General features: G+C 41.0%; 1 protein-coding gene across 4 annotated transcripts in view; it reads left to right on the forward strand.

The window, feature by feature from the left end:
- The window catches only part of AGO2 (argonaute RISC catalytic component 2), a 69,968-nt gene extending 51,208 nt beyond the window's left edge, over positions 1-18,760 (forward strand). For all 4 annotated transcript variants that reach the window (XM_054814494.1, XM_054814492.1, XM_054814491.1 and 1 more), the window contains 5 exons: positions 388-582; positions 1,726-1,860; positions 3,251-3,352; positions 4,777-4,976; positions 5,349-18,760. In XM_054814494.1, the coding sequence (XP_054670469.1) occupies positions 388-582; positions 1,726-1,860; positions 3,251-3,352; positions 4,777-4,976; positions 5,349-5,457 (741 nt within the window). In that variant the 3' untranslated portion in view covers positions 5,458-18,760. The remainder of the gene's footprint in view (positions 1-387; positions 583-1,725; positions 1,861-3,250; positions 3,353-4,776; positions 4,977-5,348) is intronic.
- Positions 18,761-24,445: the final 5,685 nt, after the last annotated feature.

Consider the following 24,445-nt stretch of genomic DNA (forward strand, 5'->3'; position numbering starts at 1 on the left):
GCCTCACTATTCAGTTTTATGGATTCCACAGTGTCCCACAAAGGCAGTTGGTCTTCAGGACTTCAGGTTCCTATGCAGGAGTCCTAACTAAACCAATGGTTTCATGGTATCGGTGCTCCAATTGTATTTGTTTAACTGTATGTAGGTGCAGATAGGAAGTGAGTCTCTTTTAGGTTTAAAATAATTTTTCCTGTTTCAGCAGGGTATGTTACCACCAGTAGACTAAACTCAAAGCTCTTTCCAAGCACATTATGATTTTGACTACATCTTTGCTAGGTCAACCCCTTAGTTTACAGGATAGTGTTAAAAAGATGCCATTATCTTCATGAAATACCTTTAATAAAGTGATTTTAAGTTTGATTTGGTACAAAGCATTTTTTTCAACAGGTTGTAGGAAGCATGGATGCTCATCCTAACCGATACTGTGCCACTGTTCGGGTCCAGCAGCACCGCCAAGAAATCATCCAAGATTTGGCTGCCATGGTCAGGGAGTTGCTTATTCAATTCTACAAATCAACTAGATTTAAACCAACTCGTATAATCTTCTACAGAGATGGCGTTTCTGAGGGGCAGTTTCAACAGGTTATATTTTTCTTTTTGAGATTTTGGTTACGTGGTTTTCTGGTAGTAATGTAGTTCTACATAGCTGGAGTTATGAAAAAAAGTATATCCTCAGTAAATATGTTGGTTTCTAAACAGAGCAGAGAAAGTGTTTTCATATTTTTCATGAGCTTTTTTCTAATACTTTTCCCCTTTAAAATACTTCCCTTTGCAAAATTATAAATGTTAAAGTATAGTTTTAGCACTCAAGCTGTGTTCAAATCTGTGACCTATTAAAGATGCATTATTCAAACTGTATCCCATAGAATAAGTGTAAGCTAATCTTCCTACTTTTTTAACCAGGATTAATAAATGCTGTATTTTCACACTGTCATTTTTCATTCATTCCTGATACAATTCAGCAAATACTTTACTGTAGTTATTTTGTTTGCTTACAAGTACTGTATTTTATGAAATATTTTCCTATATATTTTAAAGATATTTATATACGTTTTCCTTTCCACTATTTTTATATGTAAATTAAAAGATACGGAATATAGTCAACTTCTCGAAGTCCAAAGGGAAGGGAGTAAAGGTCACTTAGTAAACTTGAACTAATAAAATAATCTTTGGATGAACTTTGATTTTTTTTTTCCCTATTTATCACTGCTTTTCACTGAAGTAGCAATTTATAATTAACCCAAATCCCAAATAATAGCTTTTTGTTTTATTGCACTTCCCTCTCTCAGTTTTTATTGATGCCTGTAGTCCTGCAGGAGAGTTCACAAAGCTGGAAAGGAGCATGCAGTTGAGGAATTCTGGATTTTATCCCTTGTACTTGTCTGAAAAATAATTAAGCTGTTGTATATTCAACAGCCTAATTAAATGTTCATTTGTATTTGGCAGTTAAAAAGATTTTGACACGTAGCTTATTAGTCCAAGCCTCATGCTTGAAGCTGAACAAATATGGAACCAGCTCTCGCCTGGCTCAGGAACCTGGTGATCTAATTTGTTCTCATTAAGTGAAGAAATTACGGTTTGATCCTACATGCTTTGACGTCTCATTACTCTGAGTGACAGTACAAGAAGGAACATGATAAATGAGTAATCTGTAGATAAATAAGAGTAATCTGTAAGGATAGCTGTCTTTCATATTTATCACGCATCTTTATGTTTGTGATTCAGGTTCTCCATCATGAATTGCTGGCTATCAGAGAAGCATGCATTAAATTAGAAAAGGATTACCAGCCTGGAATTACATTTATAGTTGTGCAGAAAAGACATCACACCAGACTCTTCTGTACAGATAAAAACGAACGGGTATGTTCTAATTGTGACCAGCAAGTATCTAGCAGGCAGCCAAGTTACCTATTACTTCATGCTTATTTAAGCAGTAAGAGACTTGTTTGAAGAACTACATAACATAGTGGGTGAGATCTTTCTGCCTAGAAACTAAGACCTTCATTTTCTGTCCCATATATAATACACTGGCAAGAAGCTTTTATGAAGCGTTAGCAGGACAAGACAAGTCTGTCCATCCTTTTATAAGTTCATCACAATTTTCAGGTTACTTTTCTGTTTTTTCACTGTCTCAAGATCCTCAAGGGTTGAGATTGATCTGAGTAGTGTAGCGTTTATAATGTAGATGTCTCCGTCTGGAACAGTTACCTCAGACACTCTCTTGTAAAGGGAGATCTGTTTAGTATTCCCAACACACTTTAAGGCACATTTCACCTGATTCTAGCGCTAGCGAGTTCACTAGTTTGGTTGCCATTGACTACAGAGTGACTCTTGGGTTGCTAGCTGAGATGCAGACACTGAAATTATTAGGTAAGGTGAACCCTACACTTTGAGAATGCTTTCTTTTCCATTAATGCTACCTTTAAGGTATCTTAGGTGTCTAATGTCATAGACACTTGGAGTTCGGATTGGGCATATCAAGTGTCGCACACGTTATTTGTAGTACTGAACTTCTCAAATTATTTTATGAGTGTTTCATAGTTGGTTTTGTATCTATGTGAAGTACACGCAGAAATATTTGATTCCACCTTTTTGGGTGCAGAGGAGACTTCCCAAGTCTAGAGTGGGAGTCATTGCTGTAAATTGAGAGTTCCTAACGGCAAACCTCTGTTCACAGGTTTTTCATGTTCTCTTTCCTTCTGTCAGGCTACTCTGTGTGAGCATTTGAAGCCCACCAGGCTTCAAGGCAATAATTAATAACTTTTAATACTGACATGAAGGTGGTTTTTATATTGATAACATGCTATGATTACAGTTGTTAAATTGTTTTAAAGTTCAGTTTTGAGGTAAAGTGTTTTTGAGGGAAGAAGAGGCCTGTCTTACAACTACGGATTGTCCCTTTCAGGTATAAACAAGAAAAGTTACAGAGGAATAACCTGTCCTGGAATGGGAAGGTGAAAAGAATTTGACAAATCAGTTGCAGGAAACTCTTTTTACATTAATCATAAAAGCTAATATTTGTAGGTAACTTCTATGAAGATTTTGCAGCTCCTTTTTTTGCCTCTGTACTAGAGGCACTCCAGATTTTCATTTGAACATAATTTTGGTTTTTCTCATTCTTCTTGACTTTTTTGCTTTTTACAGATTTTTTTTCTTATGGGTTTTTGGTGTTTTCTTTCCCCTTTTTATATAGCTGAAAAGAAAAAACTTTGTGTGTGCCTTACTATATTCACATTTTCTGTTCACACAGGTTGGAAAAAGCGGAAACATTCCAGCTGGTACCACAGTGGACACAAAAATCACCCATCCATCCGAGTTTGACTTTTACCTGTGTAGTCATGCTGGTATTCAGGTACAGCATTTTGTGCGGGATGGTAACTTTCAAACATAGAATCATAGAATATCCTGAGTTGGAAGGGACCCATAAGGATCATCAAGTCCAACTCCTGGCTCCACACAGAACCAGCTGAATCAGAGCATATGACTGAGAGCGTTATCCAGACGCTTCTTGAACTCAGTCAAGCTCGATGCTGTGACCGCTTCCCTGGGGAGCCTGTTCCAGTGCCCGACCACCCTCTCACTGGAGAACCTTCTCCTGATATCCAACCTAAACCTCCCCTGTCACAGCTTCATGCCGTTCCCTCGGGTTCTATCACTGGTCACCAGAGGGAGGAGATCAGCGCCTGCCCCTTCGCTCCCCCTCGTGACGAAGCTGTAGGCAGTGATGAGGTCTCCCCTCAGTCTCCTCTTCTCTAGGCTGAACAAACCAAGGTACTTCAGCCTCTCCTCATATGTCTTCCCCTCTAGACCCTTCACCATCTTTGCTGCCCTCCTTTGGACGCTCTCCAGTAGTTTTATGTCCTTTTTGTACTGTGGCGCCCAAAACTACACGCAGTACTTGGGGTGAGGCCGCACCAGCGCAGTGTAGAGTGGGACAATCGCTCCCCTTGACCGGCTAGCAATGCCGTGCTTGATGCACCCCAGGATATGGCTGGCCTTCCTGGCAGCCTGGGCACACTGTTAACTCATGTTCAACTTGCTGTCGCCCAAGACCCCCAAGTCCCTTTCAGCATGGCTGGTCTCCAGCGTCTCATCGCCCAGTCTGTATGTAAGCCAGGGTTGCCCCTTCCCAGGTGCAGAATCCAGCGCTTGCCCTTGTTAAACCTTATGTGGTTGGTGATTGCCCAGATGACGCTGCCTCTTGGTATTTCCTGCGTTCTTTACATAGTAGACAAACAGTACAACTTCCATCTGTGTATTTTGACTTTTCATCTGTGCCATCCACAGTGCTCTTCTGCGATTGTTAAAATCTGAAAAAAATAATGAAACTAAACAGATATGCAGCGCACCTCGTGCATTTGTTTGTTGTGCTTCTCTCCTGTCTGTGTGTGATACTGTCTAAAAAAGTGTATTCAGTAGGAGCACAAGTTAGATTGCTGTAGGCTATTAATGTTTTGCCTAAAGCTACTTTATATGATGGCTTTTTATCAGATCTGTTTCACAAGATGAAAGTGCATTTCTGTAAGATCATTTAATTTCAGTAACAGGGATGAAATTCTAGAAAATGCAATCCTAAGCAAAAATGCAAAGGGATTAGTTATATGGGGAGCCAGGAGGGAGGTTGTTTGCCTTTTACAGGAAAATATTAGCTGAAGTATGTAGAATTGTTCACGTGATTTTTGAGGAAGCGGCCAGTTATACTGCAGTGCACCTGCAGAGGTGGAATTTTAAAGAGATGTTTTTGAAATGCTGACATCCTGTGTGATCTGCCTTCAGGGAACAAGCAGACCTTCTCATTACCATGTCCTCTGGGATGACAATCGTTTCTCTTCAGACGAACTGCAGATTCTTACCTACCAGCTGTGTCATACGTACGTACGCTGTACTCGTTCTGTTTCCATCCCTGCACCAGCATATTACGCGCACCTGGTTGCCTTCAGAGCCAGGTATCATCTGGTGGATAAAGAACACGATAGGTGAGTTGCATAGTTTTGTATTATTACAGAATTTGCAAGGAAGCAGGAAGGAGATGGGCTTGTTAATTCTGGGGTCAGTGATATCCTCAGTTAGCAGTCTGAGGGTAAATTTGGTCTTGCCACTGAATTATATTGTGGAATCAAAGCAGATGTTCCTGTATGCTTCTCTGCTTTTTGTTTCCGAACTTCAGTGGTGTGTTAAGGGTAATTACCTTTTGACTGTTCTGTTCAGAAGAAATGAATGATATGAAAACATAATATGCAAGGAGAGGCAGATGAAATAGGGATTTGCTGCCTTCCCCCCCAACCTCTCTTTTTTTTTTTTTTTTTTTTCCCCTTCTTTTTTTCCCCCCCACCTCCTTTCTCTTTCAGTGCTGAAGGAAGCCACACTTCCGGTCAGAGTAATGGCAGAGATCATCAAGCACTTGCTAAAGCAGTTCAAGTTCATCAGGACACGTTGCGCACTATGTACTTTGCTTGACATGTTTTAATGTTTAGCGACTCAGTACAATACAGAGTTGGATTCACATGAGACCAGCTGCACTTAGACCAACAGTTGCCCAAGCTACAGTGACAGCCAGCAATGAGTGATGCATCTTAATATTTTTTTTTTCCCATTTGCAAGAAAGCCTTCCGTCCAGAATTTCAGACTTGATTACGAACTGCATTCTTGTACCAAACCCCGCTATTGTTGGAAATGTAGTTTGCCAAAAAATCTCTAAGCTGCTTGGTATAAAACAGACCCATATTTTATAATAAAATCAAGAGCTGTGATCTCAGGGCTTAGGGGAAAAAAAAAACCCAACCAACAACAACCCAACCCACAAAACTCCTCATTCAGTTTGCTATTCATTGAATTGCTTTTAGTAATTTGGAAAGATCTAATTAATACTAAAGTTGATGGGCTAAAATGCTGTGAATTAGCTTTTAATACAAAGGAAAGCAAAGCATTTTTTGACTGTTTATGAAGCCTTGACTATTCTAGATGCATTTACGAAATTTTTATTTTCAAAAGGAGAGAGTGACAAAATCCTGGTTTTCAACTGTCTTAAAGATTATTCTCTGTGTGTCTAAGGGCAAATGTATTTTCTGAAGCTTGTTCTTGAATGTTTTTTATTGTGCTGCATTTGAAAATGTTTTTCATAGACTAAAGAAGAATTTTAAAAAAGAACGAACTTGTACCTAAGCTTTTAATAGGTCCAGTTAGATTGGCAAAAGAAAATGTGCCATTTAAAAAAAAAAATTTGTAAAGAATTTTTTTTTTAAACCATACTGACAGCTAACTTTAGAATTTGTCATACAGGACTGTGACACTTACTTTCCAAAGTCTCTAAAAAATACGGGTCTGTGGTGATAAATACAGTACAATCCTTTTTCACTGTTGTTTGAGTTAATGTAAATTTTATATATGTTTCACAGTATTAATGTCATAGACTAGATGCTATTATTTATTTTTATTTACTAAGGAATGCTCATTATACTTCTGTTCACATATCGAGAATGCTTTGGATTTAGAAATTAAAACCTTATTGTGAGGACATTACTATTCAAATGCAAAAATATGCAATTGACTTTGATGTGAGAGTTCAGAGATGCATACAGTGTATATTGTATAGCTTGTAATTTGCAGAAAGGCTTTTTAAGCGTGCACACAACATAGCAGGTTTTACCTGTGCAGTTCAGAGACGCACACAAGACCAACATTCTACGTTCATTCAAGCACAAAACAATTGTATTTTATTTATATGTTGAATATTGGTGAAGCAGGAGCTCTAATAGAGGGGAGTGGCTCACTGTTTGTAATTTAGACAAAGTCAGAGAATCTATGCAGTAAAGATAAATCTTAGGAAACTGAAGTTTACTTATGAAGGGAGGTGAAACTCTCTTCATTATGCATAAGGTCAATAGTAAATGTGAGAGTTTTGCCATTCTCTTAGGAGAAGCATTAATTAAAACTGATAATTATTAGACAAATGCTTCTGTTAGTTTGCACACTGGGTTCATAAAAAAACCATAATTCATATGTAAACCATTGCACTAATTACAATGCCACAAACAGGTTTAGACGGAAATGGAGAAAGCCCAGGAAACTTGTTTATGCTGACTTGATTTTGTTTCTTTTTCATAAGAGAACTGAAATACATGCTAAGAGGCAGGTTTTTAAAATTTCATTCTTTTCCACTGATTCATTTTGCTTCATCTTTTCCCTTCTCTTAGCAGATGCTCAGTCACTGTTTTGAATACATTTACCTCTAGCCACTGAGATGGGCGAGTAGCTTTAACCAAACAGAGGTCTGTGCCATATAACGAATAGACTATAACCGGTTGCTGTTGAATAAGCTAGAAAATGCCCAACCTTTGCTGCATAAAGCGTTTTAGGTACATAACTTTGTGCAAGTTCAACTCTTCACCTTGTAGCAGTGTGTTGGTTGGTGGTGGTGTTTAGGTGAAATAACAGTGTAAAACCTCTTAATAGATTAATTGTATTTGTATTACTCTAATTCAGTGATTAGGCTGCTGGGTCAGATCTTCTTCTTGGTCATAGTTATGGAAATCCAGCTTTTCAATTACGCTGGTATAACAGAAAGCAAATTCTAGGTCGCTTTGTCTTATCTTTCTGTGTTCCAGCCAGGTTGTACATACGTCCCCTAAAATACCGCTAAACCACAAAAGCTTTTCCACAGTGGGTATGTTGTACTTCTCTCTGCATTTGCTTGAGAAGTTTCAGATTTCAGTGAAGATTTTAATTCGGCAGAGTTTTATATAAGAATTATTTTTTATATGAATTATTCTTAACAAGTAGGGAAAAGATTAACCATTTTAAGATGCCATTTAGTTTATTTGTTCTTTGTTATAGAGAGACCTCTTGGATGTGAAATCCATTCTCCTGTTTCCTCTCTGCACAGATCTGGAATAAATGACTTTATACAGGTGGTCAGATGGTGTGAGGAGGGCAGAATCTGTCTTAACCTCAAATCTTATTTCTGAAGTAGACTGTGGGACTTCACTGCATCCCATTTGGGATGTATTCTTTGGGCTGGAGTAGTCGTTGCAGCTCCTTTTTGTGAAGGAGTATTACACAGACCCTTAATCTGAGAGCAGCTGTTGTCTGTGTATCCTTTTGGAATGAACAGAAATTTTGTGTAGCTTTCCTTCCCTGAGTATGAAGAACTTGGGATGGTTATATGCATTTTAGGCTAGGGACATTTTTACCTTTTACAGATCTCTTTTAAGCCTCTAATACTGCTAATTCTTCATGGCTTGATTTCTCCCTCCTTTCCCTTCCCACCTCCCACAAGTGGTGAATTAGTGAATAATTTAAAGCATTTTTCTAAAAAACTTTTGATTAAGTATATACTTTGAAAAGTACAGTGTGCTATAAGCCCAGCAGCTATCTTTCTGGGAATATTTTTAATATAAATTAGGTATTTAAAAATGCCTCCTGTCAAAAAAAAAAAGCCCACCACGAACACCTAAAACCCTAGTCTTCCCCCCCGCCTTACCTCCCATCTGTGTTGTAAGAACAGCAATATCTCAGGTAAACACAAAGCTCAAGATGTCTCTCTCTCGCACACATTTCTGCTGTTGAAGTCACAGTTGACGTTGACAATTATAACCACTAAGTCACTATGCAGCTCAGGTCAGCAATAACCAAATGTGCATTACCCTCTGGCAGTTGTTTTTGGGTTTTTTTTTTTCAGCCCGTGCAAAGGAGTTGCACGACTCCCATTGCAAAAAGAGCGCTGGGCGGGACCTCACCCCTTGCGTTCCTCTTGCTCTCCGTTATGTTCCTGGCAATGACCTTTTGCTTGAATTTGGTCGTCGGTGCAGGCGATCCTGGTGCTTAGCAGTCTGAAAACCGATAGTAATTGCATGCCGGTGACAAAAATATCTTACTCCCATTGCAGCCATGAGCGGTGTGATGGACAAACTGACCACTGCCAGTACTGCAGTATTTCTTTTGTTTTAAAGGAGTGTGCTTGAGAGATGAACAGATGTTAATGAGTTGCCTGCTATGGATTAGTTTTCTCGAGAGGTTTTTTTTTTTTTTAATGAAATGGTAACACTATTGAAACAAAAATATTCAAAGATTGAAACAGGTTGTAGAATCTCTGACTTCAGAGAGGCTCAAACGTGGCTGAACAGGTCCTCGCCCTGTCTGGGCTTGCTGGACCTGCTTTAGGCAGGGGGCTGGACCAGACATCTTCAGGGAGCCTTTCTGAAGCACCTGGTTCTGTAGGAACCCTCCAAAACCAGCAGCAGTGAGCGTGAAATGCTCCTTTTGGGAGGTGAAAAATAATACCAACAAAGATAAAATGCTTACAAGTTGTCTTTTGTTCTTTGTTGTGGGTTGTTTGGTTGGTTGGTTTAATGTAGGAGATATAATGCAGTAATAAGGTTTGCTTGGTTTTGGAAATTTCTGCTCCCGTGGCTGAATACTATAACATGTCCACTCCACCTCTTCTGGCACCCAGGACACACAGTTGAGCTGGTCCTTAGGAGGAGATGTCCCGTTGTGAAATGTTGGAAGTAGGTGGATTTGTCTCTGCCTTACATGTTTGGCATTCAAGATAGCCCTATGCAATCTTAACACTTTCAGTTTGTATATATGCACTGAGGTATGGAGTGAGATCACTTGTTTTTATTAGAACTCATTTTGGCTTGGTTTGGGTTAGAATATTTCAGCAACTGTATTTGGTTTGCTGAATTACAATCAATGATCTTCCGTGTTACAGAAGCTTTGGCATATTCATTTCCTTGTTCCTAGATCTGTCAGGTTTTGGGTGAGTCGTTAGGGAAAGGTGGTGTGTCTTAATCTGCTGGAGCCAGCATGGAAAATCTACAGGCAACTTTTATTCTTCAAACAAGAAATCCATAATAAGTATTTTTGATCTTCATCCAGGCCTCCAGACAATGTTCCCTGATTGTAAAAGCAAAAAGGTTGTTAAGGTTTAGCTTTAATTCTGACTCTCAATAACACCTGCAGCCTTTGTCCATTTTTAACATAAGTTGTGTTCAGGTGATAGTATATCACTTCTTATAACTAAGACAAGAGGGAATATTTCCACAAGGATTTTAAATTTAAACTTTTGAGGGGGTAGGTGTGGGGGTTTAGGTTTTTGTGTGCCTAGGTTACTTTTTGAAAAGATTGAAGTTTCTAATCGAGTTAAGATGCTTCTGAAACTTTAGATAAAAGTTTAAGATGTACGTGCGCAAAGGCTTTCTATTAAATAGCAGATTGTGATCTGGAGGGCTTTGCGCATTGGTACCAATACTGTTTTCTTCACTGCAGCGGTAGATTCCTCAAATACGGCGGTCACCTGCGTCTCGCCTGTAGAAACCCCTGTCTTTCTCATGCCAATCAATCTCTAAAATTTAACTTGAGAGCAAGGATAGGAGGAAGGTCTGCGCTAATACACCCCCAGCCAAATTTAGCAGATTGCTCTAGGCTTTTTAGTGTACCTGCAGATTGTTTCTTCTTGAGGAAGAACGTTGATATTTTGGGGTGAAAACAGGTTGGTTCTGCAGGTCGTGCTTATTCAAAACTGCAAGGACTAGAAATGCAGGACTGGGAGCTTTGGAGATTTAGATGGACATACTTGCCTCTTGACGTAATCCAGTAAGCATCTCTGGTGGCATAAATAACCATAAGGGACTTTTTTTTTTTAAGAGATCTTTTACACATTAAAGGAATGTAAAGTTTTTCACTCAGTATTTTTCACACTCGATACCAGTGAAAATGTGAAAAATCACATTTTTTTTCCTATTAATACTTTTCTCCTACAGTAGCATCTCTTTTGGTGTATTTATCCTGGCGGTGTGGCGCACTCAATTTTTTTTTTAACTTTTATATTACGTTTGGTAACATGCTTCTTGATGCATACATGCAGTCTTTTCTAAAGAAAACTTCAAGTAGAAGGTAATTGCACTGATTTTTTTTTAAACTCCCTTTTTACTGTAAGACTTCTTTTTTGCATCTGCTGTTTGAACATACTGTAAATAGTGCTATGTATAGCAAATACTGAAATGCTGTGGATACCATTCCTTCTCGTTCTTATATTTTTAGAAATACTGCCATATTTTACAGTATTGAGATACAAGCTTTGGTTTTAAATGTTGTTATACTTTCTGTTTGCATTATGGTATGAATCCAAGGGCACAGTTGCTTTATTACAGTGGAAATACTTAGGGTTCATCTGAATTTATAAAATATTTCTTCCTTCTCTCTTGTATGCACATTTCTCCCACACCATAAAGATACAAAGACAGTTTTTAAGCTATCACTGTGCTTGTTGTCTGTGCAACGTTCAAATGCCAATCTTTGATATCACTGTTAGATGACTAATAGCATTAGCGTAATATCCGGACTATCAGCTGTAGCTGTTAACGTGTTCTCCTTGCTTCTTCCAGCATCTGATTCTTGTATTGTATGAAGAAGAACTGGTCTGTGCAGCAGCATTAGTTGAATAATAGGGATTTGGGATCCAAGTTACAATGTCTTGCTCTCTGTCCCTCCACGGGCGTGGGAATGCTGTGTGCGGTGCATGTTTTAGTGCGCTGAACTAAGAAATAGTGTTGCCTCCCTGATTGCCCACATGAGACAGCCATCGATCTCCTACCCATCAGTAATTGCCTTTTGCTTCTGTAACCCTCGGGGACAGGAGAGACCCAGACTCGTCCAGCGTTAGGATGCGAAACAGCAAGTTTTGCCTCCTGTTTGTGAGGGTTAATGACTGGAAAGATGCATTCCTCAGAGGTGGTTTTAATCCGAAGGATATGGGGGGGACAGTTTGTGTGTGCTTGGTGTGGCATATAATCCGTTTTATCTCATTTAGTGTGTTTCAGTTGCTTTTTCTGTGATTGTTTTTTTGCCTGAAATGTTAATATGAATGTAATGGCTTGGCCAAATCACTACAAAAGGTGGTTTTGTAATACTCTTCAGTTAGCAAGCAGATGCAGTTTAAGGCTACCTCCTGTATTTCTCCACAGATGAGTTAATTTTTAAAGTGAACCTACTACTAAGCAGCCAAAATGCTCCCAAACGAACTGTATTTTTACTGGTTTTGTTTCTTGCCGGAGAACTAGCGGTGCCATACTGTGATCTTGGACGGCTGCTCGTCGCTCCTTCTGTCTTCCTGAGGCATAGATGTGGCTTGTGTTGTGTGTTAAGGTATCAGAAATGGCGAGGCAAATCGCACATCTGGCACGTTGGCTTTTTGGTCAGGATTACTCGATAGCAGCGACTCCCTCTATAACCTGTCCCTGCACTCACTGAATTTGTATACTGTTGTTTCCAATGAAAAATGTTTTCATACTTTAGCTATTGGCTGAAAACTGTCATGCTTTCACTGAAAAGGACATGAAGGTGCTTGAAATATATTTCGAATCCGAGGCAAAAATTATGTATTGTAGTATTTTTTTAACATATTTTTTAGATAAGTTGGCATAAGACTGTAACAGTAAAAATACTATATTCCCTGATCAGATCATAATAAACTTAAAAATGGAGGGAAACCCCAACAAAACACCAAAAAACAACCCCCAACCTTGAGTTTGTTCATATTGTGAATATTTAGCGTCAGTTACGTGCAAAGCCTTGGTCGTAACTCAGCCTTGAAATAAGTGCACGCAGCCTAAAGGTGCTTTAAACGACCTGAAATGAAACTGTAGAAAACTGTGTTAATACATCAGATTTTGTTTACAAGGAATCCAGACAAGCTTCCTCATTTTATAATTAACCACTCTGCTGACAGAAATGCTACCTGTTTAAGCACAACGCGCTGGTGTGGTTTCATAGCAGTGTTATAGATTTTTTTTTTAAATTTAAAAGTAACTGCGCTTTATGCTACAGATGTTGGCATCTCAGAAGCAAATTTGCTGGGATTATACGCTACCTGCAATTTCATTCTCTTAATCTTTGAGCGTAGACACTAAGGAAGCTTATTGATGGCAGGGAGGATTGCTGAACTGACTTTCTGGAAGCCGATTCTTCTCGAGTGATGAAGAGTGACTGAATAACTAAGCTCGCTAATAACTGAACGGGGTAGAACCCCACATTTTTTGTTCAGGTCTCAGTTATAATTTAACAAAGCTCCCCGCAAAAGCATGAAGCGCAGGGTTTTGCTCTAGGCTAAATGGCTGCTTTTCATACAATATTTCACTACTTCTTACATGATGGATCCATAGACACTATTGCCGTTGCTGTGGCCTGGGAGGGGTTTCACTGTGCAGGCATGCTGAACACGCTTCTCCGTGAGCATGTCCTTGTAAAGCAACCAGAAGAACGTTGTGTGCTTTCTAGACTTGGTCTAGAAGGAGCATTGGGAAGTTTTAAGTGAGGAAAGAGTCCTTGGCCAGCTGCTTGTCATGCCTACATCAACGAGAAACCCCATCTGCATTATGCCAGCTACCCCATCCCATGTGGAAATGAGATAAGGAGGCGAGGGAAAACGTTTTCTTGCAACGCCGCTAATTAATCTCTTGTTAAGGTGACAGTTAAATAATACTCTCTTGGGTTTCCTTTTGGCTTCCCTGTGAGAGGCCCCTGAGTGCAGCCAGAGGTGTGGCACAGCCCCTCGCAGATCCCCCACCCCACACAACATCCATCGGCCCCCTCCCAAAAAGGGGAATACTGGTAGGCCGTTCCCTCCAGTTGACTTCTGGTTTCAGCCCTCCGTATCTGAGGGCTTTGGGCTTGGTTGGAGCAAGGACGGGGCCATTCGCTGAACTTGGAGGTGTGAGAGGTTGGCAAGCGCTAGTCTTGGGAGTTTTGCACGTGGCAGCGCTGCGGAGGTGGACCCGCAGCACAAGATGAAGCCTGGCTACTCCCTCCCTTCTAAATCTCCTCAAAAGAGTAATTGCTTTGAATTTGTCCATGCGCTGCCTCAACAGATGCATCTTAAAACTACCTGTGGTTACTCTTCAACCAACTAACCTACTTCAGTTGTTTTGAAGAGCCTAACATTCGCATTATAAATCTGTATTAAAGCGCATACTCATTTTTAGACGGCTGTTCGGAGCACACAGGTTTTCTCCCCCTCCTCCCGTCCTACACACACACTTTGGATGTGCTGTTGTACTGGTCTGCTTCAGTTTGGCTATTTTTTCCCCCCCTTCTCTAAGTACAACTAAACCACCTGCTGGAATAACTACTATCTAATCCTCAGCAGGGATTACAGATATTGAATAACCTGGGAGCAAACCTAGGAATTGTCCCTGAAATAGAAATTTAAACTTTTCTGGCCACTTTATGGGTTGTTTTTTTTTTTAATGTGCTTGGCAAGCATGAATTGTGAAAAGGTCAGCAAGCGAGCTTGGGAGTTTCTAATCCCCTGGCTGGTGCTCTTTGTATTTGCTTTGTTAGGTTAGATTTCCTGTGAGAGAAAAAAAAAAATTCATTTAATGTGGACTCTATTCTGTATTTTTCAGCTTTTCCTGTTTTTTAAATCCTTGAAAAGAGGAAGCTTCACTCATGCCAGTATACGTAAAATTGCACATTTTTGCTTGCCGTGTACTTGACTCAAAGCAGATCTGGTCTGTGCTTTATGGGCACCCCAAAAATCTCAGCTACTTGATCATGTGCTGTGGGTAGGATCAAACCTATCGTATATCAACATAATATACAAAGAAGTTTGTTTCTAGATTTCACCAGAGTTAATTCTGCATCAAGTGTGAGATGCTCAATCCCCCTGTTTCTGTGCTATAAAAAATAAGATGTCTACCCTGTTTTCTCATGAACTTACCAAGCCTGATCTCTTAAATGGCTCATCTCATTTACAATTTTATTTTCAAGTAAATAACATGTCTCTAATTACCTGACCGACTTGAATCTTTAACTCATCTTCAGTTGTCTGTCAGTGTTGAATCCCCAGAATGTCTCCCACCAAGAGATTGTTGCTTTTTTCCCCAATTCTTTATTACCTAGTTTTGGGCAGTAGAAATAATTTGAGTAAATAATTTGAGTACATTGTGGGGGGGGAGTGTTAGATATTATGTACTTTTCCTTAAGAAAGTTTACTGAAGGAATAATTACTAGTAGACTGTTTGGGAAAGCAAGACATTTGTTCAGGGGTGGGAAGAAAAGAAAGAAAAGAGGGGAAAAAATAATAGAACAAGTAAGCTTCAGAATTACGTGTCTTGGAAAATCAAATTTTAAGTTAGGTGCAATGGTGAAGTATAGCCGGCAAAGTTACGTGCTGTCCTGAAGATTCTCGCCATTTATTTTCTGTAGTTTGTTGATACAGCTTAGTAGATTTGATATATCTATGTAGGTGTGTATATCCATGTGTGTGTGTATCTGTATACACACACGTACGTTAAAGGAAAGCGGGACTGTTTATAGACTGTTTATAAAAGAGATAATGGCAGTATTTTGCTGGAAATAATAAGCACAATTTCACTGGCTTCTGCAGTACTTCATTAGTTTGTACAGTCACAAAAATCTCAAAATTTAGGGCTGTTCATAAGTAAAGATCCAGTCCCAGATTTCTGTGCAGCAAAGTGGTTAACTTGGGAGGGTGAGATGGAAAACAGAATGTATTGATTAAATCCAATTTTTTTTCCCTTAATTTTGGTACATTGCAGATTGAACTGACATCTGTTAAGATTTTAATCTTTTGTTTAATAGTTTTTGATTTTTTTATTTTTATAAAATAACTGAAAAAAAAAAGAACCAAAAAGCAATTCAGAAATTTCATATTGTAAATGTTCCCTTGAATCAAAATGTTTTTATGACCATTTAAAGTTTGCTATTTTTTGAGAAGAGAAAAAAAAAAAAGAAATATAACGATGTTAAGGGCCTCGTTTCAAGTGGTACTAAATGTATGTTGACTAGTTTGTACGTGTGTTGCATCTGTATTAAAATGTCTTGTGCTTGCAATATATAAATGATGTAGTGCTGTTTGGGAAAGAGTAGCACTTGTGATATAAAAAGCAGACAGAAATACCCTCAAATTGACTTTTCAATGCATCAACAGCATTATAGAATTTACCGCATAGATTGTAAGCATCGTTTTATGTTACTCCAAGGATGAGGTTTCACGTAGGTGTGTATAGTTTAAATACATTGTATGTATCTTGCTAACGTAGTTTAACATTTGCATGATGCTGTGTGGCGATGCCACTTTAAATTAAGCCTTAACAAAACGATCAATTTGTCAGATTTTTCTCAGAGTATGCAAAAATACTGTTTAATGAGAGCAGGATGTTCCTAGAAAGCAGAACTAGTAGAAAATGAAGTTTTCTCACCTGAGAACTAAAGGGAAACTTGCAGATCTGTAATACTGTGACTGACCTTTTAGGCACTGGCTGTCACTGTTGCTCTCCAGAAACTGGGCTCTCGGACGTTTCTCTGGCAGTCTACCGAAAACGGGCTTTCTCAAATCTCAGCTTTTTTTTAATGTTGTCGTTGAACGTATTCTCCTCCCTCCCCCTGTTAGGAAATCTCTGCCTGAAGGAGGATTGTGATTTCACACTTAAATTTACGTCGGGGGGGGGGGGGGGAAGCTGTTCTTGAGTTCTGCGCTTGCTTCGGATAGTGCCATCGTTTTCCACTTCTTACGACTGACATATAATCCTTAAAACATTTTAAATAGAGGCAAATAACATGTTGGGGACCCAGCTTGCTTTTTTTTTTTTCCCGATTTGGATCTACCTCATTTAAACAGTTGGGTGCTATTTTCTCAAATTGTCGATGAGATTGGCAAAAGCGACCAAACTGCGTGTGATGACTGACCTCTTCGGAGGCAGCGTTCTGCGAACCAAAACCTCTGGGTTTATTGTTCAGAGACAACAATATCGTATTTGAGTTGTATTCTTTGTGCCTTTGTGTTTTTTTTCCCCAGTGCATAACAATCAAAAGTCATATTCTTAATTAAAAACAGCAAATGAATTTTAACCACAGAGTGTAAAAAAAAAAAAAAAAAAAGCCACAAAACATAGTTTTAGCAAATTTTCAAATATTTTTCAGTGTATCAAGTCATAAAATGTACAGTATCACAGCAGACCTAGGCAAAGACAAATACCCAATAAAGAATTTTTTTGAAATCTATAATCCCAACCCTGGATGTATACATCTCTGTATCTATCATGTATGCATATATACATACACACGTAGTACACAATTTTATGTATGTGCATGTGTGTGTAGGTATATATATGAAATGAAGCGATACCTGTAAGGGTAAGGGAATAAAATGTCATTGACTTTTCCACTGGTTTGTATGTAACAGTTTACAACTATGTGTAAGTTTTTCTACTATGTGAACTTTTTTACTTAAAAAATAATTCCGTTTTGGAAAAATTTAAGTTGTGATATGCTATCATTTTTTGAAGTTTAAAAAAAAAAATTGACTTTTTACCAGTACCTAATACAGAGGGAGAATCTTTTCTGTAAAATTGTATTTAGTTTAAATATTAAAGAAAAAAAAAAAATCTATATATGGAATTGTAAAAGTGCTGACATTCCGTTGTGGCAGGACTTCAAAACTGTTTCCTAAGGCTTTCTGCTGCAGAGAGACTCGAACAAAAGGAAAATGCCTCTGTTAAATGTTTTTATAAAACTGCTCCATCAGGTCTATACTTAAGCTATATTTTCTAAAGCCTAATCATCCTTTAATATGCTGCATATAAATTATCAGCATGGTTGCACTTTCTCAATAATAATGTATGCCCTGCAATTGGCTCACGATAAGGACTTTAGTTTTTTAACAAAACAAATAGTACTTTGGGCAGAAGGTAATATTTATATAGGTACCTCAAGAAAAAAAAAAAAAGAGCCTGAATATGCTGCATTTTGTTCCTTTAACATTTTTCATGTAGCATTTGTTTGATTTATTATTTTTTTTTTAGTAGTATTACTAGCTACCTGTTTTGCTTTGGGGGACCCTGTTAGCATTTTAGACCGTTGTTTTCTGTTGATCTCGTAGAATGTAGTATCCTTCCTTGGTTTCATGCAGTAGTTCGGGATGGGATTTGCCCTGCATCGTGTACGCAAGGGGGAGGGGGACCACGAGGAAATAACGCTTTACGTAGACTTCGGGGAAAAGGATACTATATTTCTAAAACGGACAATACATGTTCCTAATCCTTAATTTTTTTGTTTTTCTTTGCTCGTACTGCTTTCTTGACTCTTTTCTCAAATACAAGTGTGGAGAGGGGCAGCTTATTAACGGAGGAGAACCAAACTGACCAAACTTGGTCAGTGTTTTGGGGGTGATGGAGAAGCGGCGAGACACGGGCTCGGCCGCGCTGCGCGTCGAATTGCCCAAACGCCGGCTTCGGTAAGAGTTGCGCCCCATGTCGGAGCAGGATCCGTCCTGCTCTCTGGCCGCTTGCTAGTGTGGGTGCGTTGTCTACTTCTTCGTTTCCGAGTCAGTAAAAATCTAAAAATGTGCAGAGATGGGGAATTTCTTTGTTGAGAACTGTTGAAGGAAGCTTCAAAGGCTGTGAAATTTGAGCATTTATTGTCATGTTTTTAAGCTTAGGTGGGTCCTTTTCCAAGTTTGTTTTACAGCTTGCAAGGTAAAATAGTTTGCACTACTTTTGCAATAAACTCATGAAAAACCTAACAGTTTCTGTTTTGGTTTCTTACTGTATATATACAACTAATACTAAAGATTTAGCATAGTGTTTTTCACCTCAAAACGTAAGACTTGTAACAAGCTCAGAATGCTGTAATTCCTGACAAAATAATGATGTGAATGATATTTTATAAAGTTATTTTGTATGGTGTCAATTTTGTTTTGCCTCATAGTATGTCAATAAAATAAAATTCCTCATCTTTACAAGTTGGTTTGATGTCTTTTTCTTTAATTCGGCCATTTTCTGCAGTTACTTGTGCACTGTGAGCTTGCTTTTTCTGTGAGCATACAGCGGGACGTATTCGTTGCCTAAATAATTTTCCACAGCAAGTAGAGAAGAGCGGTGGGAGGACGTCTCGGGAGCGGAGAGCTGCTGAATAGAGAAATCCCAGGACGTAGGTAAAAAGTCCCTGTCTACTATGCAAAAAGCAGTTATTTTGCAGCAGTGATGCTGTTCTTCTCACTGCCAGAGGTCAGAATTGAATCTAAAATTCTTGATCGCATGAGTCTGTAGCTCAGAAACAGTTGTTAAAAGTCCCGGTGGCAGATTGGAGATTGGCCTGGAGCAGAGACCCTTATGCTATACCGAATTCTGCTCTGCCAAATTGTAATCCAAATTTAAATGTGCTGGTCTGGGAGGGGGTTTTTTGTGATGAGAGGTAAGATCTCTGTTGCCTGAAAGCCAAAAAGTTCTCCTAGTCCCATCGCCCTCCCTTGCGTTACACCTGCTCTCTGCCCAGATTTCCAGAGGCAGTATGTGCTGCTTTGAACTCGGCGTCTTAAAAATCATTTATGGAAGGTCAGCATTTTGGCAACCACTTGCCTGAAATCCATCCTTTTGTTGCTGAGTTGAATACCTACAGCAATCAATTTTTAAATAGAATCGAAGTAAGCACTTGGTGTTTTATTATAAAGCATCAAGTGAATTGGGTATCAGAAAGAATTCCAAGTATGCAGAGGAGCTCTGGTTGGGAGCCCAACCTGCAAACACAGATTAGTTTTACTCAATAACATGAAATAAAGTCATAGATGTATCTTCCACTTCAGGCAGAGCTTTATTTTTTTTTTTCCCCTTCTTTTTGAAATATTACTTTGAATTGGACATGGTTTTGCTCTGCGTCAGGCTTTTGGGGGAAAACAAATACCGCTTACCGATTTTGTGATGGCAACAAGTTTTGGCAGGTGCAAGGCCTTGGAGATGGCTGTGGCAAATTTTGGCAGCTCTGAAGTCCCCATCAAGGATTCTGGCTGAATGAAGCCAGAATGGTGTTCAAGTTCTTGTGACCTCACTAACTGACAGAACATGTTCATCATCCCACCAGAAACTTCTAAGAGGGATGAAATATGGTAGTTTATAGTTAGTAACCACAGTTCTTTGTCATTTTTGCAAGCTTAGGAAGCTTCATCTCCTTTGAGCAGCCCTGGCTGGGGGAAAAGGAGCTCACAAACTAGTATGGGGGTGGGAGGGGGGGGGAATAGAAATACGTATATAATGATAGAATCATCCTGAGAAGTGTCCCCTGGCCTGTGTTCCACTGTCTAAAATCCCTGAACACCTTAAATGGGCCAAGATACTCCTAGTAGTACCACCAGCTTCCTGCCTCGCACCTGCCTTCCCCGCAGCGCACGAACGTTCAGCGACTGTAAACTTTGAAAACTAAAAAAGGAAAAATCAATGTGTCTCATAAGCAAAACCGGCAGCTTTCCACTATAACCCCCTGTTTAGGATGCCTGTAATGTTGTCAAGATTTAGCCATTTATAGTGAAGTTTCCCGTACTAAATATGGATAGATAGGGAGTTGATCCTTCAGGCACTGGAAAGCTCTGAAGGTTCTCCTTGGCATCATGGACTTTCCTGTTCCTCCTTTGGGTGTAGGAAGAGGCTGCGTCAGCCCAGGCTGTGGTGGTTGAAGTGCTCACAGTTTTGATGCATGGTCTGTCAGCAGTAAACTCACCTAAAGGGTTGGCAGGAGGGAAAAAAGTCCTTCAAGTAAGGGCAGTTGTGGCAAAACAGAGGGACCACAGAGGCCCAAGTTGTGCATCATCTGCTTGAGATCTTAATCAGCAGTGGAGAGCTGGGTGCTGGTGAGGAAGAAAACCCAGAGCTGTGAAGGGACAAGTCCGAAATAATCACTTTTTCTTGCTTTCCCAGTTGTTTCAGCTGTAGAGCTTAGCGGATGCAAATTGTCCAATTCTGGAGTAAGGCAGAGTCTGCACATGTGCTTCATTTGGTTTGAAGGCTCCTCGGTCACTTCTGGACCAGCCTGAGGAAGTGCCCGTTAAATGGTACAGTTTGTAGCTGGAGCTTTGTAATGGCTTGTGAGCGTGGTTTTGCATTTACTGCAAGGGATCAAGGTGGGCTGCGTGGGGACTGGGATGTGTCATTTGACATCTTATGCGGGTGTCCCACAGTACTGGTAAGTTTACGTCCACATCTGATCTTACTGGAAATGTATTTCCTTCTGTGTGTAACCCAGTGTTAACGTGCTGGTTTGGAATTTCTGCTTGTGGAGGGTTGACCTTGGGGCCAGCAGCCCCCCCTCCAGCTCTCTCACCCACCTCAGTAGGACAAGGAGAAGAAAATAAGAGATAAAGCTTATGGGTCAAGATAAAGACAAGGAGATTGCTTACCAGTCACTGTCACAGACTCAACTTGGGGAAAATTATATCATTTACTGCCAAATAAAATAGAGCTGTGTGGGGAGAAACAAAAAGACAACACCTTCCCGCCCACCCCTTTCCCAGTCCCACCTTCACCCCCTCACCCTCGACTCCTCTCCCCACGAGGGGCGCAAAGGTGGGGATGGGGGTTGCGGTGGGTCCATCCCAGCCCCTCTCGGCCACTCCTCCCTCCTCACACGTCTCCCTGCTCCAGTGCGGGCCCTTCCCCGGGCTGCAGTCCTTCAGGGACAACCTGCTCCCGCCTGGGCTCTCCACAGCCACAGCTCCTGCAGGAAATACCCCCCTGCAGCTCAGCTGTGTCCTGCGCTGGGGCAGGCGCTGGAGCCGGCTGGGACCGGCTGGAACCGGCTGTGTGCAGCACGGGGCAGCCCCGGCCTCTCCTCACACAGGCCGCCCTGCAGCCCCCACTGCCAGCACCTGGGCACACGCTTCCTACACTGGTCTCTCAGTATCTGTATCAGTTTTGCGGTAGACGGACTCTAAGTGTGACAGGAGGGGAAAGCTGAGAGGAAATCGAGCACCATGGGGGGTGTAGAGGGAGCCCAGGGCAGACCCTGCAGAAACAGGGGTAATCAGGGTGCAATGGGAAGAAACACTTGGAGGATTGCTTCATCCTTCTGGTTTTCCTTGTGGGTGCCCTTCCTTAAAGAACACGGCTCCTCCTCCCTCCAGCTGGATGTTTCTTTCTTGTGCTTTCCCTCCTAATCGCGTCTGTTGTCTGACATTCAAAGACACCAGTTATGTAGAGCAAGGACCTCATAACTCATCGTCTGTGCTTGCTCCTCCTCCCCAGGTGCACACTGCAGCATTTTTGCAGCCTGGCTACAGGGAGAAAGCGACTGCCATGGCCAACACAAGGACATGGTTCGTACCAGGTCTCTTCCTAAGCAGCCCGGTTCAGCTCAGGCTGCATAGCCACTGCCTGGGCTACAGGTCCAAGCCAGAAATTCCCCTCTGCCGTGAATGAGCCTGGGTTGTGTGGGAATTGCACCAGTGTTCGTTTCGCTCTTATACAAACGTTGTATGGATGGAGATCCGCAAGGTTGATATGAGAAACAGCCAAAGGAGCAAGTCTTAGGGCAGCAGGGTGACCCTATTTTGGCTGGAGAATGCAGGATAAACAGATAGATGGTTTCTACACAGAATTTTGAAGGCCATGGTGCCCGGAGACCTTTTGCTTCATTATCTGTGAAATGAATATTAAAGTTGACACCCCTAAACACGCTAATGAGCTAGGAGTACATGCTATACATATATGACTATAGTACTCGACTCTCCACCCAAATCATGTTAAACACCACCCTGGGGAGAGAACAGCTAAGGCTGGGGTATAAAGGACATTGAGGAAGTTACCCCCTGGGGGAAAGAGAAGAAACTGCGGACCCCAAAGAGGCAGTCGAGGGGCTGTGCTCCTTCTCCTCCACCCAAGACAGGGACGCCTTCTTGGTAAGCACTGCGATTTCACCTTTTTGGTGAGAATAACAGAATAGTATTTTGCTAGTAGTATAATTACAATCATAGTCATATATTAGCGCTATTGCAGTAAGTGCATTTATCAACGGCAATTCCGAACTCTTTATGTCTGTCGCCTCAATAAACTTTCTATTAGTTTCAACTTTGCGAAACTGAGTCAGTGCAAGTCCTTTGGGGGGCTCCGACAGGCAAACCTTGACTCTGGTATGTGGCTATATATATATCTCATCCTTTAGACATGAACCATTGACCAAGTCTGAGACCAAGACTGGACCTAGCTGCACCTAGGCTCCTCTCTGAGAAGGAGTTTAGAAAGCAAGGGGGTCCTTTCTGAGCCTTGTGACTCAGCGGCAGGGCCTCCCTCAGCCACACATCAGCCTTTACCTTTTATGCGGCAGGTCGCAGGACGATGAAGCATGGCAGTCTGCTGGTGTGGGCTACTTGTGACTGGGGACACCTCTGCCATTGTGAACATGGCCCAGGTATGTGGATAGTATGGTCAAGCACTGCATTGGCCTTTTACCGCAGCAGCGGAATTCCCCCCTTCAGTTGACCCTCACACGATCTATCACATCCCAGTAAAAATATTTTGTCTTCAGTCCCACAATACCAGTGCTCCCAGTTGTGTCAGCACAGGCACACGCGTACTGGATCATGGCATCGGTTTTTGTCCTGCACACATCGGCTGATCCCACTGAGACATTCTCCTCCCCAGGCTTGCGAGGTACTAGTCCATAGCGCAATGACTGATGAATGTGTTGGGGATTTATTTTTTTTTAACCTCTTTTTTTTTTTAGGGTGTCGAAAAGCAGAATTTCTGTGTTATCCACTAAATGTCAGTAGTAACAATCCCTTGACAAGCTGAGTGGCAGCTGAACCAAAGTGCCACACATCCTGGAATGATCACCCCCTGCGGGTTATGAATGGTGGGAGATACTTACTTGGGGCTGGTGGTTATTTTGGCACCGTTCATCGATATTGTCCTTCATAACCTACGTCTGGCTCCAGGACTGGCTTAAAAATACCCTTTTCAGAGAGTTCTGCAGAATGGACAACTGGGTTGGCTACCCAATGGGCGGTGGAAACCGCCAGGGCTAAAACTAAGCAGAACTGTAATTTCTATAAAGGTGTGCGCCCTAAAACATACCAGCCCTAATGTCTTTACCTCGAAATACGTGTCTGGCATAAAGACCTCTCTGCCAGGGCTGGCTGAGGTCATTGCATTTTGGGTTGTGACCCATGTAACGTAACTGGGCCAGGTATTGTTCGGCCTTAGCCATGGTACTGGTGGGTTAAACAATAGAGATGCCAGCTCAGGGATCAGCTCTGTGACTCTCCAACACAACTGGTGTGGCGGCCAGTGCTTTATGGCCCCCCAGCGATCTATCTTGGTGCCCTCCACCCTGTTTACGCTACAGAATTAACATGCAATTTTTGTGCTAGAGTGCAAGTAGCTTACACACCCACCCCACCCCGCCAAAAGCTGGCAAGTACTAGCCTCACCAAAGCATTGAGCAATGCCACACAATTTCCATATCCTACTGCAGGCAACACCCCCCCCATCCTCCCCCACCCCACCCCCCCAAACAGACAGCATTCAGCCCTCAGTTTCCCACAGAGCTCCATGCACTTTTAATAATAATATTTTTTTAAAAAAAGCAAAACAACCCTCTCAATAATAGTGTAGTTCTGCATACCCATTTGGGAATTGCTCTAGGGCTAAAGCATCGCCTA

The sequence above is a fragment of the Grus americana genome, chromosome 2, assembly GCF_028858705.1.
Source record: "Grus americana isolate bGruAme1 chromosome 2, bGruAme1.mat, whole genome shotgun sequence".
In the NCBI taxonomy this organism is placed as follows: domain Eukaryota; kingdom Metazoa; phylum Chordata; class Aves; order Gruiformes; family Gruidae; genus Grus; species Grus americana.